Source organism: Phascolarctos cinereus, unplaced genomic scaffold, assembly GCF_003287225.1.
Source record: "Phascolarctos cinereus isolate Bilbo 61053 unplaced genomic scaffold, phaCin_HiC Scaffold_1;HRSCAF=81, whole genome shotgun sequence".
Taxonomy (NCBI): Eukaryota; Metazoa; Chordata; class Mammalia; order Diprotodontia; family Phascolarctidae; genus Phascolarctos; species Phascolarctos cinereus.
In genome coordinates, this window is record NW_027555514.1 from 216,102,102 (window position 1) to 216,120,135 (window position 18,034).

The following is an 18,034-nucleotide window of genomic DNA, read 5'->3' on the forward strand; positions in this document are numbered from 1 at the left end:
AGTATTTAGAAATGATAAGCTGGCAAGCAGATTCAGATGCAGCAAGATTTTTGATTATTCTTACTTATCTGACCTTATTCTGATTTTGCTGGTTTGTCTGGTAGTCTTAAAAATATAAAAGATGGAAAGACATTAACCTCACAGTGAATATTAACTTGCAGATTGCCATAAGTTAAAACTCAAGCACTAAATGACCTTAAATTTATACCATTCTGCCTTTTTGTCATTAAAAAAACCAAACTAGGGGGCAGCTAGGTGGCGCAGTGGATAGAGCACCGGCCCTGAAGTCAGGAGTACCTGAGTTCAGATCCGGCCTCAGACGAAACACTTGACACTTATTAGCTGTGTGACCCTGGGCAAGTCACTTAACCCCAATCGCCTTTAAAAAAATAATAATTAAAAAAAAAACAAACTGCATTGCTTCGAGAAGACTCAAACAGTTCTGTAGCTGAAAATAATATTCACCTTCCCATTATACTTTGGTTACTATGGTTTATTTTAGTCCTTTCAGAGCCTCTAAACTAAAGGTTCTTAACGGTTTTTTTTGGTTTTCTAGACTCTTTTGGCAGTCTGGGGAAGCCAGTGGATTCCTTTTTATAAAATGTTTTAAAATGCATAAATACATGGGGTCATACAATAAATTATATTGAAATATAGTTCTCAAACTATTGAGGATAAAAAAAGTTCAGGCATCCCAGGTGAAGAAACCCTGTCCAAAAGTTGTAGGTAGTAAAAGACAGGACTAATACAGAATTTTCCAGGAAAGTCATTTGGATGACTATCTTGGTGGTATACCAGCCCCACATAAGTAACATCCAGGAAGGGACATATGGAAACTCACAAGCCAGTAAGGGGCATATGGAAAACTCAGCTTTGATGCCCTGTTCAGCAGTTTTTACAAGACTGTACTTGTAAAAAACATGAAGATATAAAGGTTCTGCTTGAAAAGAAAAGCTTACTGTTTAGTCAGGAAGTCAAGAGTTCAGAGGCTTTTCTGGCCCTATTTGTGCAAACCCCCACCAGGCCTATCTGTGCAGCTGTTTTCTAAAGGCTGAGATGGGAGCAGATGATGAAACCTAGAAACTGTTATGAACAGTTCTATTTATAAATGAATCAAAACTGTTTCTGTCTAGTCCCTTCTACCAATCTCCATCCTGTTATGTGAGGCAGGTTATAACCAGCAGAATCAGGAGCTGGTGAAAATTTTCTGTGGACCTGTCCCACTCTGTCAGTTGTAAAGAAAAGTCATTCTGTGAGCTTGTAATATAAAACTGCTGATTTTGGTTTTTTGTTTTTGAAATGGCTGTTCCCCATTTGTTTGGCTTTGTCATAGATGTGAAATCACACATGAACATAAATTTAATCTTGCACTTAAAATTTTCTTTTTGCATCCTTTTTGGTTCTGAATTACTTCTCATAACCTTTATCCTTTAAATGAGTTGCTGAGCTGTGAACATAATGTTTTCTCTGATGAAATTGAAGAATGAGATAACCGAGGCTCAGAGCCTGGCAGTGGCTGGTAGGTGAACCTCTATGGGGAGGAGGCCTCGTATAGGCTGAGGTTTTATTTGGTGTCTGGCAAGGGAAGTTTTCATTCTACTGGAGAAATAAAATGTTTAGCGTTCTTGATGTGGGACTGATATTCCCATTTATAAATTATGTGCGTCCCTTTTCTCCTTCCTCCTCCTTGCCTGCCCTTATGCTCACCCCTTTTCCTGTAATTCTTCTCCCCACCCCCAACAGACAGAGTATGTAGAAGGAGGGATTTTGAATGTTGGATTTACAGTCGAATAGAAGAGACTGGATAGGCAGCGAAGCCTGTTTCATTCCCAATCAAGAGACTTAGTGACCTTGCTTAGTTTCTGGGCTTTAGTTTCCCTGTGAGTAAAATAAGAATAATGATACTTGCCCTATTACTCATGGAGATGTCGAATAATGTGTGTTAAAATATTTAAAACATCTCATGTGTTTGTGGAGTTGTAGGTGTGTCTGTCAGTGCTTTAGATCCTAAATGTGGACTGATCAGGGAACTCTGCCTGACCTAAGTCAGAAATCAGGTAGGACAGATAACTCAGAATTCTTTGGCTTCTAGTGACTCTGTAACCTACAGCCATTGCTTGATTCTGTATTGTCTTTTTGTAACTATAGGCATAAATTGTCATTTAGTTCTTCGGCCACAAACTGGATGAAAATAAACTAAGGGGTTGACTCTAGCTAGGTGCAAAAGGTTCTCTGCCTCTGCCCTAGCGTTACTACTTTTGCGGATCTGTTCTAAAGTTCCCTTTAGATTGTTGATTCATTTCTGGTATCTTAAGTGTCTGGTGCCTTTGAGGCCCTGGGGGAGGTAGGTAGTTGTAGTACAAGGAGTCCAAGCCATCCAGAGCAGGGTGCTGAACTTTGAGTTTAAGTAAAGGGTTTTACATCTTGAAAGCCTTCTGAGCTCTGGCAGTGATTGGTCAGAGCTTGGATTTAGGAAAGTCAGTCATGCAGAGTAGCTTGGGATGGGAGAGAAAGCTGCGGGCAATTGCATTGTGATGAGTGAGGGCAAGAACAGGAGGGAGCAGTGGATCCAGAAGCAAGGTGGGTTAGTGTGAAATCAAGACCTGATTTCAGATCCTGCTGCTATTTATTTCCTGAGTGACCTTGGGCTAGTTGTGTTTCCTCATCTGTAAAAAGAGGGGGGTTGAATATTATTGTACTATGAGAAGCAACAATTATGAATAATTCAGTGAAATTTGGGAAGGCTTGCATGAACTGATGCAGAGCAGAGTAAGCAGAACCAGAGTAGGGTAAACAGTGATCCCAGTAACAAAGGAAAAAAGAACTGAAAGCACTGAAAGACATCAGAACCAGGCTCAACACAGTGACAGCTCTTGACTTGAGGACTACAATTAAGTATGGTTCCTTCCTCTTGGTAGAGAAGTTGTGTACTATAGGTGCAGAATCAGCCTATATTATCAGATGTGGCTAATATATTGAATTGTTTTACATAACCATTTTTTTTGTTTCAAGAGATAGGGTTCTGTTGGGTGCGATAGTCAATTGAGAAAGGATAGTAAGGTTTAAAAAAAAACAACATGGATAAAACATTTATTTAAGAAGTAAAAGGAAATAAAAACTAAGAGTTGGGACTAGCTGATCACCATAGTCCCTTCCAGCAGTGTGGTATAGTGGAAAGAGTCCTGATTTTGGGGTTCAGAGGGTAATTATGGGTTCAAATACTAGCTCAGCCAATAGGAAATTCACTCTCTGGGCCTCACATTTCTTATCTGTAAAATGAGAGGCTGGACTAGATGACCTCTAAAGTTCTTTTCAACTCTTAAATACATGCATTCTTATGACTTTCTAAGGACTTCTTTTTAGAAATTCTGTGGGCTTGTGAATCCTTTATCTGAATTAGTGTGGTAAAAATGGGAATGGAAAGGAGTTGAAGAGGTAGGATTCAGAGCATTTGGGGAGGGGGAGGGGGAAGATGGGATAAGAAGAGAGAAATCAAAAATGGTTCCACAGTTTTTAGTATAATTGGAAGAATGGTGGTGCCATTAATAGAAATGGGGAAGTCAGGAGGAGGAGATGGTTGGATAGTAGAAGATAATGAATTTGAATGACTGACAGGAACCTAAGAGTTGAGAGATCCAGAAGCCACTTATTGTTTCTGTCATGACTAGAGATATAAATGTAATAATAATTTGATTAGATATGATTGTTGAAATAATGGAAATGGGTGAAGATCTCGAGAGAGGACATAGAAGGGTGCTGATAAAACTTTTATAGGACTTGCACGTTTAGGGAGCAGGAAAGATAGAACAGAGGACAAGAGGTAGGAAGAGAACAAGGATAATGCAGCGTCAGGGAAACCAAATTAGAATATGGAGTTTCGAGGAGCAGGGATAAATTAGAACTCCCTATTTCCTCTGGGCCTTCTCACTTAGTAGGGCCATGTGACTCAACCTGAAGTGGTGTCTCTCATTTCTCTTCCCTCTGTCCACCTTGGCTGAACTTGTATGGTCCAGTTTCTTGATGGTTGAGTATAAGAGAAAGTTGGGAGAAAATAGTAGACCAGGAGTTTATTGCATCCTGTGTGACCTGATTTGTTAATGAGTTACACTTCAAATATATTTTAGCTAAATGTTTTGTAACTCTATACTTTGGTTTCTTCAAGATGAAATGGAAGGAACTTTAGCAATAATTTAGTCCCATTGCATATTACTAATCACATTTGTTTCCCTTAAGCCAGGATGCTGAGGAAATTCAGAAGAAGCTTCTCTCTCTCTCTCTCTTACTTTGGCCATACAGCATGAAAAAAACTGGATTTTCCAAAGACCCAGTTGTCTTTTTTTCAGCTGAATAGGTTTTCCTTTCTTGAAGCTATTATCATTTACCATTGCTATGAGTCTTTTGGGCCCTGTAGTTATAGGGTGTTAATACTGCAAGAGAACTTTGTCTAGTGCAGCCTCTTTTATTTTCAGTTTAGGAAACCAAGGCCCAGGGAGAAAGAATAACTTGCCCATTGTTACAAGACTGGTATGTCATAGAACTGGGACTCAAACCCTGGTCTCTGACTCCATGTACCATGTTTACATCATTAGACACTTTTACTGTAATGTGGAAACCAACTTTCTAGCTTATACCCTGGAAACATTCCACTCTTAACTTACGATCAGGGATAAGCACTGTCATCTTCCTACCACACTGGACTTCCTTTTTTTCCTATTCTTGTATGTTGTAATGTTTACTTTAAAGATATTAAGTAATTTATTTATAATTGATCAAGCTGAATAGTCTAGAAGTTAATGTGAATGTTAAATTATAAAAATTCATACCTATCTCAATTCCCTAGGGAGAAATTGAGGTGTTTCACATTGTAACAGCCTAGTGATGGAAATATGAATACAAAATCAAAGATGAATTTGACTTTTTTCCCTGATGATACTGTCACCAAGCCAGACCTCTAATATATAGGTGTTATAATATAAATCATTTAAACAGTAATAATTATAGGTATTTTGGAGGAATGTTGACCTGAGGGGATTTCTTCAGACAAGTGTTCAGATACATGGTTGTAAGAAAGGAAAGGCTAGACTGTGGGAAAGGAATTTTCCAGATGAAGAAAATGCCAGGAAATGAAGAAAATTGAAAATCTTGATAATTATTTGATTTTTGAGACATTAAAATTAATGTTCAGATCTTAACTGGACAGGTAAAATGGAGGAATCAGTTCCTCTTTGGGCTTATGATTAGCACACAGCACAGTGTTAGGATAGCTGATATAGATAGTTCCAGTGTTTTCCAAAACAGAGATTAAGTACAACTCAGACTCTTGAAGTTTGTTTTTTGTTTGCTTTTAATCTAGGCCTGATTTTGTTAATAACCACTTTTCAAACCTTTTTGTTGGAATGAACTTTTAAAAACTGCCTCAAATTTTATTAAAACTTTTGGTTGATCATTCTAAACCCTTGCTCATCTATCCCTTGGTGACACTGACACCTGCTGGAGAAAGCCAGTTTGACCAACTCACTGACAATCACGTGATTCTTACTGAAAACTTCCCATTCTATGAGAGATAAGCACATTCAGTTTTAGATCTATAAAACAGAGGGAGAAAAGGAATATGTGAAGGGTTATTCCTCTTTTTGAACTTCACTTTTACTCTTTTCTGTGTATTTAAAAATATTTCATTAGTGTTTTCTTTTTTTGATCTCACTGTAACAACCTCTCTTTTTCTTTTTGGGTAAATAGAATTTTGTTTTTCCAATTACATGTAAGGATAGTTTTCAACATTTTTTTTTTTGGCTGGGCAGTGGGGTTAAGTGACTTGCCCAAGGTCACACAGCTAGTGAGTGTTATGTGTCAGGCTGGGTTTGAATTCAGGTCCTCCTGACTCCAGGGCTGGTGGGCCACCTAGCTGCCCCTCAACATTCATTTTTTATAAGATTTTGAATTTCAAATTTTTTCTCCCTCCCTCCCATCCCCCTCCCCAAGATGGCAAGCTGTCTGACATAGGTTATGCACATGCAATCATGTAAACATATTTCCACATTAGTCATGTTTTGAAAGAAGAATCAGAACAAAGGGGGAAAGCCACAAAAAAAAGTGATAATAGTATGCTTCGATCTGCATTCAGACTCCGTAGTTCTTTCTGTGGGTGTGGATAGCGTTTTCCATCATGAGTCTTATAGAATTGTCTTGGATCATTGTATTGGTGAGAAGAGCTAAGTCAGTCATAGTTGATCATTGCATGGTATTGCTTTCATTGTGTACAGTGTTCTCCTGGTTCTGCTTGCTTCACTCAGCATTAATTCATGTAACTTTCTCTAGGTTTTTCTGAAATCATCCTGTTCATCATTTCTTATATAGCACAATAGTTTTCCATTATATTCATATCCACAACTTTTTATATTCCCCAACTGATAGGCATTCCTTCAATTTCCAGTTCTTGGCCACCACAAAAAAGAGTTGCTGTAAATATTTTTGTACACTGGGTCCTTTTCCCTTTTTTATAATCTCTTTGGGATACAGAACTAGTAGTGATATTGATGGATCAAAGGATATGAAAAGTTTGGTTGCCCTTTGGGCATAGTGCCAGATTGCTTTAACTATCTCTCTTAATTCACCACCATCCCATGCCACCCTGACTATTACCAAAAAATAAAAAATAAAAGCCCTTCCTTAATAATTAAGTGTAGTCACACAAAACAAGTCTGTCACCTCTCTGCCAAGAAATGGAAAGAATGATTCATTATCAGACTTACGGGGTTGTGGCTGATCACTGCATTGGTTGTTGTTCCTAGGTCTTTCATTGTTTTTGGTGGGTGTTTTTTTACAGTTTTGTGGTCATTGTATAATTTTTTTCCACTCTTTTCATTTCACTCTGCATCAGTTCATACATGTTTTCCTAGGTTTCTCTGAATGTCCCTTTTTTAATTTCTTACAGTGCAATTATGATGTTTTCATATCATAATTTGTTTAGCCATTCTCCAAGTTGTCGGGCGCCCACTTTTTTCCCAATATTTTTGCTACGATAAAAAGTGCTTCTATGAATATTTTTGCATATGTGGGTCCTGTGCTCTCTTTGTACCTAGTATGTACCTAGTAGTGGTATCCCTTAATCAAAGGGTATGCAGTTTAGTGACTTTTGATACATTAAAAAAAATTTTCAGAATGATTGGACCATTTCACATCTCCAGTAGCAGTGCGTTAGTGTGTTTGTACTTATACAGGTCCCTCCAAAAATCTTTGCCAGTCTGATGCGTGTGAGATAAAACTTCATATTTGAATTTCTCTTATTATTAGTGCTTTATAATATTTTACCATATAGTTGTTGATAGCTTGGATTTCTTCCTTTGAGATTCATTTCTTTCCACTCTTTATCTATTGGGGAATAAGGATCTTATTCTTATACATTTGAATACATTTCATATATATCTTGAATAGTAGACCTTGATTAGAGAAATAAACTGTAAAGATTTTTTTCCCAGTTAACTCTTTCTGATTGTAAATGTATTGGCATTATTTGCACAAAACCTTTTCAGTTTTATGTAATCAAAATTGGCCATTTTATCTCCTGTGTTTCTTGCTATTCTTTATTTGGTCAAGAACTTTTTCCATTTATTCATGGTTAAAAATTGCTCCTGATTTATAATTAGTTCATTTATCCATTTCGATCTTATCATGGCATATAGTCTGAGATATTGGCCTAAACCTAATTTCTTCCAGACTGCTTTCTAGTTTTCCTAGAAGCTTTTATGTAATGATGAGGCTTTACCCCCAATAGCTCGAGTTCTTGTGTTTATTGAATATTGTGCTACTGTTTTTGGTTGTTTCTGGATCTTCTGTACCTAATCTCTCTCTCCCTCTCTCTCTCTCTTTTTTTTTTTTGACTTTTCTATTTTATAATGGTACCAATGGATGATTATTGTTTTGTAGTGCAGTTTTGAGATCTGGTACTCTGCTAGGTCCCCTAACTTTTCCTGTTTAAAGTATTTCCCATATGTTTCTTGACCTTTTGTTACTCCAGACGAATTTTGTCATTTGATACTGAATCTGCAAATTAATTTAAATAGTATTGTCATTTTTATTATTGTCTGGGTCCAACCATGCAATTTAAAAATATATCTTCAACATTTAGATTTCATAGTTATATACTTGTGTGTCTTGGTAGGTGGACTCCCAGATATTTTATACATTGTTCAGTTATCTTGAATGGAATTTTCTTTTTCTGTCTCTTCTTTCTGCCTGGGTTTTATTGGTATTATACAGAAAGACCAGTGATTTATACAGGTTTATTTTATATACTCCTATTTTACTAAAGTTATTGTTTCAAGTAAGTTTTTTTAGTTGGATCTGTAAGTAACCATGTAAGAAGTGGTAATTTTATTTTCACTGTATCTGTTCTTATTCCCTTAATGTATTTTTGTCATATTGTCATGGCTAGTATTTCTAGAATTATATCAAGTAATAGTGGTGATAATGGCCATTTTTACTTTTCCCCAATCTTATTGGAAAAGCCTCAGGCATTTCTCCATTACAGATAATTCTAGTTCTTTGTTTTAGTTAGATATGATTTACCAAATTAAGAACCATATCCCCCCCTTTTTTTTTAATAACTTAAAGTGGTATACTTTGTTGAAAGATTTTCTGTATCTCTTGATATAATTATGATTTTTTTGTTTTTGTTAAGATGGTCTGTTATATTTATAGTTCTAATATTGAACCACCCCTACATTCGTGATACAAATCTGGTCATAGTACATATGATATTTTAAATATATTGTTATAGGCTTGTTGCTATTATTTTGCTCGATATTTTTTTATCAGTATCTTTGGAGATGTTGGTTTAGGTTTTTCTGTTTTATCCCTCTCTGGTTTAGTTATCTGGACTTTATTTGTCTTATAAAAGGAATTTGGAAGAATCCTGCCTTTCCCTAATTTTGCAATTTATGTAATTAATATTAGTTTTTCTTGCTATGTCTGATAGAATTCACTTGTAAACCTGTTTCTTCCATCTTTCACAGTTTTCTTTTCAGTTATGGGAACTCGTAAGTGCCCTTCCTTATTTCTTCCTTAATATAGTCTTTTTTCCCCCCAGTCCTTTTCTTTATTCTCTTAAAACAAACAAAACAAAACTTAAACCACAGCCAATCTTTGTATGTTACCTAACTCTTTGTGTCCTTTGAAGACTGTGGAATTCTGAAGAGACCCTTCTCTCATTGGAACTAAGGAACCTCATTTTTCTGTTGACCTTCATTTAATTACGTGCCTAGGATTCTCTTTATTCCTGTTTTTCTTTTCAGAATTTCTACTCAATCCTGGTCTTTTTTTTTTATCAGGAATGCTTACAAATCTTGCACATAAAGGTCCATTTTTTCCTCTGTATGATACTGTTGTGGAGGGTAAGTTGGTTATAAGCTTTTCTTAGGGGAGAATATTGTGTTGCTAGATTTTCTTAACTTTTTAGTAGTCGGCTGCTGTGTCTTTATATAATCTAGATTCCTTGGTTATAATTCCTTGGTGCTTGGGACTTTTTCTTTCTGGTACGTTCAGCTTTTTTTGTTTTAACTTTGAGGCTCTGGACATTGGCTCTGACAATCATTGGGTGTTTTCATTTTGGGGTTTCTTTCGGGAGGTAATTGGTGGTTTTTTTCTGTTTAAGAATAGAGCTAGGCAGTTTTCTTTACCGATTTCTTGAAATACAGTATCCACGTTTTTGGGTCATGGTTTTCAGGGGCTCCAGTGATTCTTGAATATCTCTCCTTAACCTTTTGACGGGTCATTTGTTTTTTATACTAGATTGATAATTTCTGTTTTTCCTAATCTTTTGGTTGTTCTCCTGGAATCATTCTGATTCTGATTGTTTTAGTCTATTTTTTAGCTGTCCACTATTTTAGAGTTCTGATTGTTTCAGTCTGTTTTTTAGCTTATCCCTGTTTATTTTCTGTCCAGTTTTTTTCTCTCCAGACTTCTTATTCTCCCATTGAATTTTATTTTTTTAATTTCCTTTTTCATTTCTTCCGTCCATTTTTATAGAACTTGTGGCCAAGCCATTTTTACTTTTCTGAGACTCTGTCAGTATTTGCTATAGAGTTACTCTTTCCATGGATGTTTTTCTCTTGGGTTTCTATTATTATTTTACGATATTTCCAGGGTTTCTTCTGTTTACTCATAATTTCCTTGTGTGGTTCCCCCTAGTACTTTCAGTCTTCAGGTCTGGTCATTGGCGCTTGCCCTGGCACATGCCCCTCCTAGTCTTCACTAACTTCTGGCAGTCCTTTTTGTGGTGCTCTGGACTGTATGGTAGAACTTACCTCAGTTTTCTTTATCTGTGTTTTAGCTGAGGACCATTTCAGATACTTGCTGGAGTGTGTGTGGGGAAAGCTGGGCTCCTCCATAATCTTTCCAGATGCCATCTTAACAGAAAATGCAGGATGACTTTTATTCACTATTTTCACTGGCTGATGTTGGAGGGCAAAGGACCAGACATGCTGCGCCTTGGTCATCTGACCACTCCTCCAGGCTGAGTGGTTAGTGGGTTGGGGTAGCAGGCATTAAAAAGTAAGAGAGTCCACTGTACGTTGTTTCACCTAGGGCTGGCTGGGTAGAGGGGGAGCAGGCTCTTCTCAACAACCATTCTACAGCTATCAGCTTTCTTAGAGTATATGGGCTTTTGGGGAGGGTGTAGGACTGCTTTTTAACTAAATAGCGTTTTGCTGTTAGGTCTTTTGTGCCTCCTCATTCTCATCCTGAATTGTTTTATGATGTCAATGTACTTGCCTCTGGCAAGACACTATTCCTTTTCGGTTCTCCTAACACCCCTTTTCTCTCCCCCCTACACCCAAGCGCCATCCCAGTTCTTTTTCTGATGAGAGTTATTGAAGAACATTGATAGCTAATGTTAGGCCTATAGGTTAGCAACTACACTTAGTAATAATTATATAAGCTTAAGTCAGAGCTTCTGTGCTTAGACACTGGGACTTTGCAACATCTGTTTTGGTTTTTCACTTCTCACAGTTTTTGCTTTTGTTTTTGACTCTATTTTGCATAGGTGAGATTGGGTGGTGGCATAATATTTTTGTTCTCCACAGTGCTACACCAGGTTTCATCCAGTATGAAAGACTGCTACTCTTCAGGAACCCTTCTGTAAAATGAGATACAGTACATACAAAATGATAGAGCTAATGCAGTGCTGTGTGTATTTATAAATGTGGAACATTCATTCCTTGTTGAAACAGTACTTATTTAATGTTCATAAGTGTTCCTGATGATGCCTGTGAATAGTTGTAATACGCTGTTGGGTAGGAAGGTGGTAGGGTGCTAGATCTGCCAGTGACTTTAGAAGTGTATGGGGGCGACTTGGATCTTAACCAAACCTTGTAGCCATTTTGCTGTTTCCCCTGTAGCTTTCCTATATCCTTCTATTTTCCATGGCGTTTTTTGCAAATGCCTTCTCAGAAAACAATGTATGTTTGGCTTGGCCTGGCCCAGCCTAGTAGTCTTCCTTGGAAGTTCATGGCCTTGGCACATTTTGTCATTTTAAGTAAACTGAGAAGTATATGTCTATAGCCTGATGCTGGAGGTGGACCAGTGGGCTGAGCAAAGCTGTCATTAAATTGTGTCTTTGGTTTACTAGCTTTTTTCATCATGGAAAGAAAAATCTTTAATCTTTTTCTGTCTTTAACCAATACCACATTTAAAGATACAACCATTTTCGTTCTGAAATAGTTATTAAAGGGAGTTGGAAAGAGTTTATTTGGTGCTTTGCTGGCATTTTACCCCACCTATCTTTAAATTAGTTAAATGGCAATTCAGTGCTCTCCCAAACAAAAAAAAGTTTGAAATTGTTATGCGGGACAATTAATTGGCCTAACCATCTGGCTGCTTATCTATCTGTGTGAAAAAGAAAGGGGAGGGGAATAGAGAAGGGGTGTAAGTCATGTTCTCCATTGGGTTCAAAAGTCCATAATTACATTTGAGTAAAACAGGAGAAGATTATTTCCCATCAAATTGTAAAGGTTGAGTATGAGGTGGGACAGAGGAAACTGAGGAAAAAGGAATTATTTGCCCAGCTTCCCAGATTGTAGGTATTGGGATTTTGGAATGATATATAGAAGAAGTTGATTTATTTATATTCTTCATTTCTCCTGACTGAAGATTCAGAGTAGACAGTCCTGCAAACAGATGGAAAATTTCTCTTCCAAAGTTAACTTTTTGCTAGTTTATCCATGACTTGTGCTAGCAGCAAATCTCTTGAGCCACGTATGCTTATTTCAAGAACAAACTCCATGTCACCACAAGGGGGAGCCATTATTTGTTAGCAAAGCAATCTCCTTGAGCTGTTTTAGAAGGCTAGTTAATAATGTTATTTACCTGGTACATTGACTCCCAACCCTCTTTTCTACTGTTGGGGTGAGGGGAGGGATGTTTTCATTTATTCTTAGGTATGTTATTAAGTTTTCGATTCTAAAAACAAAATTCATTAAAATTTTTTTTTAAGTGAGGCAGTTGGGGCTAAGTGACTTGCCCAGAGTCGCACAGCTAGTGAAAGTCATGTGTGTGAGGCTGGATTTGAACTCAGGCCGTCCTGACTCCAGAGCCAGTGCTCTATGCACTGCGCCACCTAACTGCCCCCTTAAATTCATTTTTTAAAATCTGCCCTACAGCAATAATAGAAGTGTTGAGTGTTGGGCTTAGTGGTAGTTTGATCACAAAATCAAACACATATTGGGCATTGTATCTCATAAGTCTAGCATTGCTATGTACAGTAGCTAGAGAAAACTTCAAGACAGATATTGATCAAGTAAGGAAGGGCAGGCTAATTATGAAAAGAATTCAGAATCAGTAACAGAACTAAAATAGGCCTTGCTTTCCTAGTTCCGTTTTTGAAAAGCAGAGAGCAGGCCAGAATAGTAGTCATTGTTGTTTCCTTATAGAATTATCACTGTGTGTCCCTAAGCCATTATGTGGATAAATACAATGATGGGAAAAGCCTAATTTAGCGGAAAAAATACTGAACTAGATAACAAGGCCTGGGCTCTAGTCCTGCTTCTGCCATAACTCATTTAGCAACCTTGATCTTAGAAATTCTAATGTTAGAAAAAGACCTTACAGATCATCTAGTCCAACCTCTGCCTGAAGCATGAATGCTTTCTGATGAATCCTCTTCAAGTTCTGATCTAGTTTCTGCCAGAACTATAGTGTGCCAAAAGTAAGTCATCTGCATTTATTTCAATTTGAGCTATTCATAACATGCTAAGCACTGTGCTGGGCAGCATGAAGTGACTGTGTGCCCCTCAGACTATGACATGAATTGACCTTTCTGGGCCTCAGTTTCTGTGTCTGTAAAATGAGTGGTTGGACCAAAGGCCCTCTTGGGTTGTTTTTAGCATTAACATTCTGTGATTCTCTCTCTCTCTCTCTCTCTCTCTCTCTCTTTTAAGGCAATTGGGGTTAAGTGACTTGCCCAGGGTCACATAGCTAGTAAGTGTCAAGTTTGTTTGGTCTGAGGTCAGATTTGAACTCAGGTCCTTCTGACTCCAGGGCTAGTGCTCTATCCACTATACCACCTGGCTGTCCCTTTTTTCTGTTTTATTTAAGGAAAATATCATCCAGCCTCAGAAAATGCTAGGTGTTTCCATTGGTTTAGAACATTATGGCCTGTTTGATCAAGTATTTCAGAAATTGTAATGAGTTCTCACAAATTTGATTTTTAGTTGTAAGTGGTATTAAGTAGTATAATATATCTGTCACATCCACATATCCTAGGTAATTTCTTCTCTGCCATGGTGTACTGCACATAATAGAAGCTTATTAAGTGTGTGTTGATCTGACTTGAATTTCCATGGTATCAACAAAAGTAGTTGGCCCTAAATTGTAAACTCCTAGGTGTTCGCAGCTCTAGGGTGTTGTCACTAATACTATCTCCTTCCTCTCTTCACCGGGCCAAGATATTTTCTCTGTATAAGCACAGCATTGCTTGTGTTCTGAGAGCACAATATTGAAGTTTCTTCTTAAAATCTCCCAACTTTAAATGTTTCCTAGGTTTAATGAGGTTTCTGGAAATTTCATTTTAGTTTTTCCAGATACCATTGCTTCTGTTGTAACCCAGACCTGGAGAAGTATTAGAGTGGCCCCTGTGACTTTAAAGGTGAAAGAAAGACAAATTTAAGTTAAAAGAAGTATTAGAAGCAGGAACAATGGTCCTGATAAGTTGTATATCCTGTCATTACTTTCACTGGTCTCTTGGTAGTAAGTATCATTTCGCTAGATCCAGCTATAAGAGAGTAGACTCTTTGGGGATACAAAGATATATAAATAAAAGACATAATACTTGAGCTTGCAAGTTCTGTAAAGCAGTTTGGGCTTATAAAATATCCCAGAAGAGAAAGTATCATTAGAGGAATTTATTCTGGTGGTCATGCTTATACTTCCTATCACCAATCATAGAGTACATGTTCTTGGGATTTGGGGAACTTTGTCTATATTGTGTAAGGATTCTCTCCAGTAGACTTAACTATAAAATTTTAACAGGAGGCATGTATATAGCTGTTACCTGAGTAGCCTTTGCAGTGTTTTGGAGCCATATGAAAAGGAAGCCATCAGGATACTTTAGATGGAATTACTATTCAGGTGTGGGTTGACTTAGACCTGGGGTTTTTAACTCTTTTTGTGTGTGCTTGGACCCCTGGGGCAGTCTGGTGAAGCCTATGGAGCCTACCTCAGAATTATGTTTTTAAATGCATAGAATATAATACACAGGATTGCAAAGAAAACAAATCATATTGAGATACAGGAAGTGAAACAAGTTCAAAGACACCAGCTTAAGAACATCTAGCCTTGATAATGTCTGGGGTGCCAGCTCTTGAAATTCTGTGAATTAGGAAGGGATAAACAAGTTCATTGCTCAGGGCAGATGTTGTGATATTATCAGATGACACTTAAGTAGACCTTCTTAGAAGGATATTCAAACAGAATGGGGAAGAATAAACATTCGAGAACCAGTTTAAGCCCAAGATGAATGAGGGTAGTAAGAGCATTCATTTTAGATGAATTCAAATCCTAAACCAGCTGAAAAACAGGATGCAAAAAGGTCCTCAGAGGTTGGAGGGTCTCCTGTAATTAACAATGTAACATTCAGTAAGGGTAAGTGTAAAAGTTTTAAATTCAGATAAAAAAAATTAGCTGGAATTTTGGAAGAAACCTGTCTAAACACCAGTTCAGGTGAAGAGGCAAAGGCCTTAGAGTTCTAACATATGAAGAAAGAGCATTTGAGGCTACTTTTATAGAAGTATGCATCAGGGACCATGGAAGTAGGAGTTTACCTCCAATGAAAAAGCATTTAATAAATGCCCACTGTTTGCTGCGACTGTGCCAGGCACTAAGAATACAGAGAAAAAAACCAGGAAGACCTGAATTCAAATCCAATCTCAGACATTTATTAGCTGTGTGACCTTGGGCAAGTCACCTCTTTACCTCAGTTTCCTCAACTGTAAAATGGAGATGATAATAGCACCTACCTCCCAGGGTTGTTGTGAGGCTCAGATAACTGTAAAGTGCTTAGCACAATGCCTGCCCCATACTAAGCATTATATAAATGTTAGCCCTTAGCTATTAAATAATAAATAAATAAATAATACACAATATATCTTCTCCCCTTCCTGGGGTGGGGTGAGGGGGGGATCATGAAAGGTTTATGAAGAAGCTAAGATTCTGAGAAGCAGAGGTAGGAAGAAGGAGCACATTCTAGGCAGGGGGTAACAACAGCCTATGCAAAGGCATTGAGAGGGGGAAAGGAATGTGGTGAATGAGGAACCAGAAGAACGTCAGTTTGCTGGATTGTAGAGAGCACAAAGGAGATGTAAGTGTGGTAAGCTCGAAAAGGTAGGTTGGAGCTGGGTTGTAAAGAGCTTGAAATTCTGCCTGAGTTTGTATATGATCCTAGAGATAATAGGCAACCCTCGAAATTTCTTCAGCAAGGAAATGACATGGTCAGACCTGTGCTTTAGAAATATCATTTTGGCATCTATATAAAGAAAGGATTGGAGAGGGGAGAGACTGGAGGCAGGGAGACCAGTGAGGAGGCTGTTGTGGTTGTATAGGCTAGAGGTAAGGAGGTCCTCAGCTAGTGTGGTAGCTGTGTCAATAGAGATGAGAATGGATACAAAGAGATGCTATGGAGGTAGAGTCAATGAGTTGACAGCTGATTAGATATGTGGGAGGGGGAGTGAAGAGTCAAAGATGATTGGTACCCTTGACAGAAATAGGGAAGTTAGAAAGAAGAGTGGATTTTGGGGAAAAGCTAATGAGTTCTGTTCTGGAGAGGTTTTAAGTATCCATTAGGCTGTTGGTGACATGGGACTGAATCTTAGACCAGGGCTGCATATTTGGTCTGGGAATCATTTGTATAGAGGTGACAATTGAATCTATAGTAGCTTATAAACCTAATACAAAAGAGAGGCTATAAAGAGAAAAGAAGAGAGCTCAGAACAGCCTTCAGTGCCCTTATGGAGGTAGATCCAACCAAGGAGTGGTCATCCGGGTGAAATGAGAGCCCGATGAGGGTTCTCAGCTCATTGCTGTCTGTTTTTACATCACCTGTATTTTCTAATATAGCTCTCCTAGACTTCATCCTTATAATGGATGGGTATTTTTAGTGTGTAGAGCTCAGTTTACTTTAAGGAAGAATTGGAGTAGTCCAAAAATTAAAGGGGCTGCTTGTGTTATGGCAGATTTCTTCATTACCACCAAGCAGGGCTTGGACTAAATGACTACCCAACTTTAAGCTTCTCATTTGGTGACTATGAGATTTCAAATCTGGATAATTAGAAGAATTTTGAATAAGACCCAGAATTTTGAAGTGAGGGATGTGTCATGAATTCAGGGAGTTAAAGTGTTGCTAAGCTGGTGCCTAATGTTGTGATAACAGGAACAAGAGGTTTTTTTTTTTTTAATGTTTTTTTTCCCATATGCTTTTGAGTTGAAAATTTTTCTCCCTTTTCCTCCCCCCCACCCTCCCCAAGACAGCGCACAGTCTGATGTAGGCTTTACATTTACATACCCATTAAACATATTTTCACATTAGTGAAGTTGTAAGTAAAAATTAAAACCAATAGGAGGACCATCAGAAAGATGAAACAAAACTCAACAGAAGGTAAAAATAAAGTGATAGCGATTGGACTTCCATAGTTCTTTCTTTGGATGTGGACAGCATTTTCCGTCCTGAGGCCTCTGGAGATGTCTTAGATCCTCATAATGCTGAGAAGGGTTCAGTTTAACAATATTAGTCATTGCATACCGTGGCTGTTGTTGTGTACAAAGTTCTCTTGGTTCTGCTCACTTCACTCAGCATCAGACCATACAAGTCTTTCCAGGTTTTTCTGAAGTCATCCTGTTCATCATTTCTTATAGCACAATAGTATTCCATTACATTCACATACCACAACTTGCTCAGCCATTCCCCAGTTGATGGGCATCCTCTCAGTTTCCAATTCTTTGCCACCACAAAAAGAGCTGCTATGAATATTTTTGTACACGAGTTATTTTTCTTTCTCTTCCAGGAGACCATGGGGCTCAACTTGGCCTTCATGGGCCTAGTGGTGATGGAATACATGATGACACGACTGGTGGGGTGGAAGGAGAGTCCAGCTCAGACCCCCAGCCCCAGCCTGGTCGGAGGACACGTCGGGAGGCTTGCACCTGCCCCTATTGTAAAGACAGTGAAGGGAGGTGAGTTGTCTTCCCAGAAATTCAAAATAAATCTCATTTGTTTTAGAAGAGGAAAAGAAAGGAAGGCTATTGGGAAGGGCTAAAATTAAAAATATGTCAAACCTTTTCACTTATCTAGAATGTGAATCAAGGGCTATGTTCTCTTCGTCTTTTCATCCTTTAGAAAATCAGTTCTTTGTTTAGTTCTTTCTTTAATCAATTCCTCCAGCTTTTAGTTTTTCCTGGCTGTATCTTCATCCTAGGAGAGCACTTGTGCATACGTTATGGAATATTTCAGAGGCTTAAGGAGAGGAAAATCCTTTTCCCTGTGCAACTA

General features: G+C 37.9%; 1 protein-coding gene across 1 annotated transcript in view; it reads left to right on the forward strand.

The window, feature by feature from the left end:
• The window catches only part of SP1 (Sp1 transcription factor), a 37,991-nt gene that overhangs the window by 13,987 nt on the left and 5,970 nt on the right, over positions 1–18,034 (forward strand). Inside the window, exon 4 of the mRNA XM_020966117.2 lies at positions 17,550–17,718. Coding sequence (XP_020821776.1) covers positions 17,550–17,718 — 169 coding nt within the window. The remainder of the gene's footprint in view (positions 1–17,549; positions 17,719–18,034) is intronic.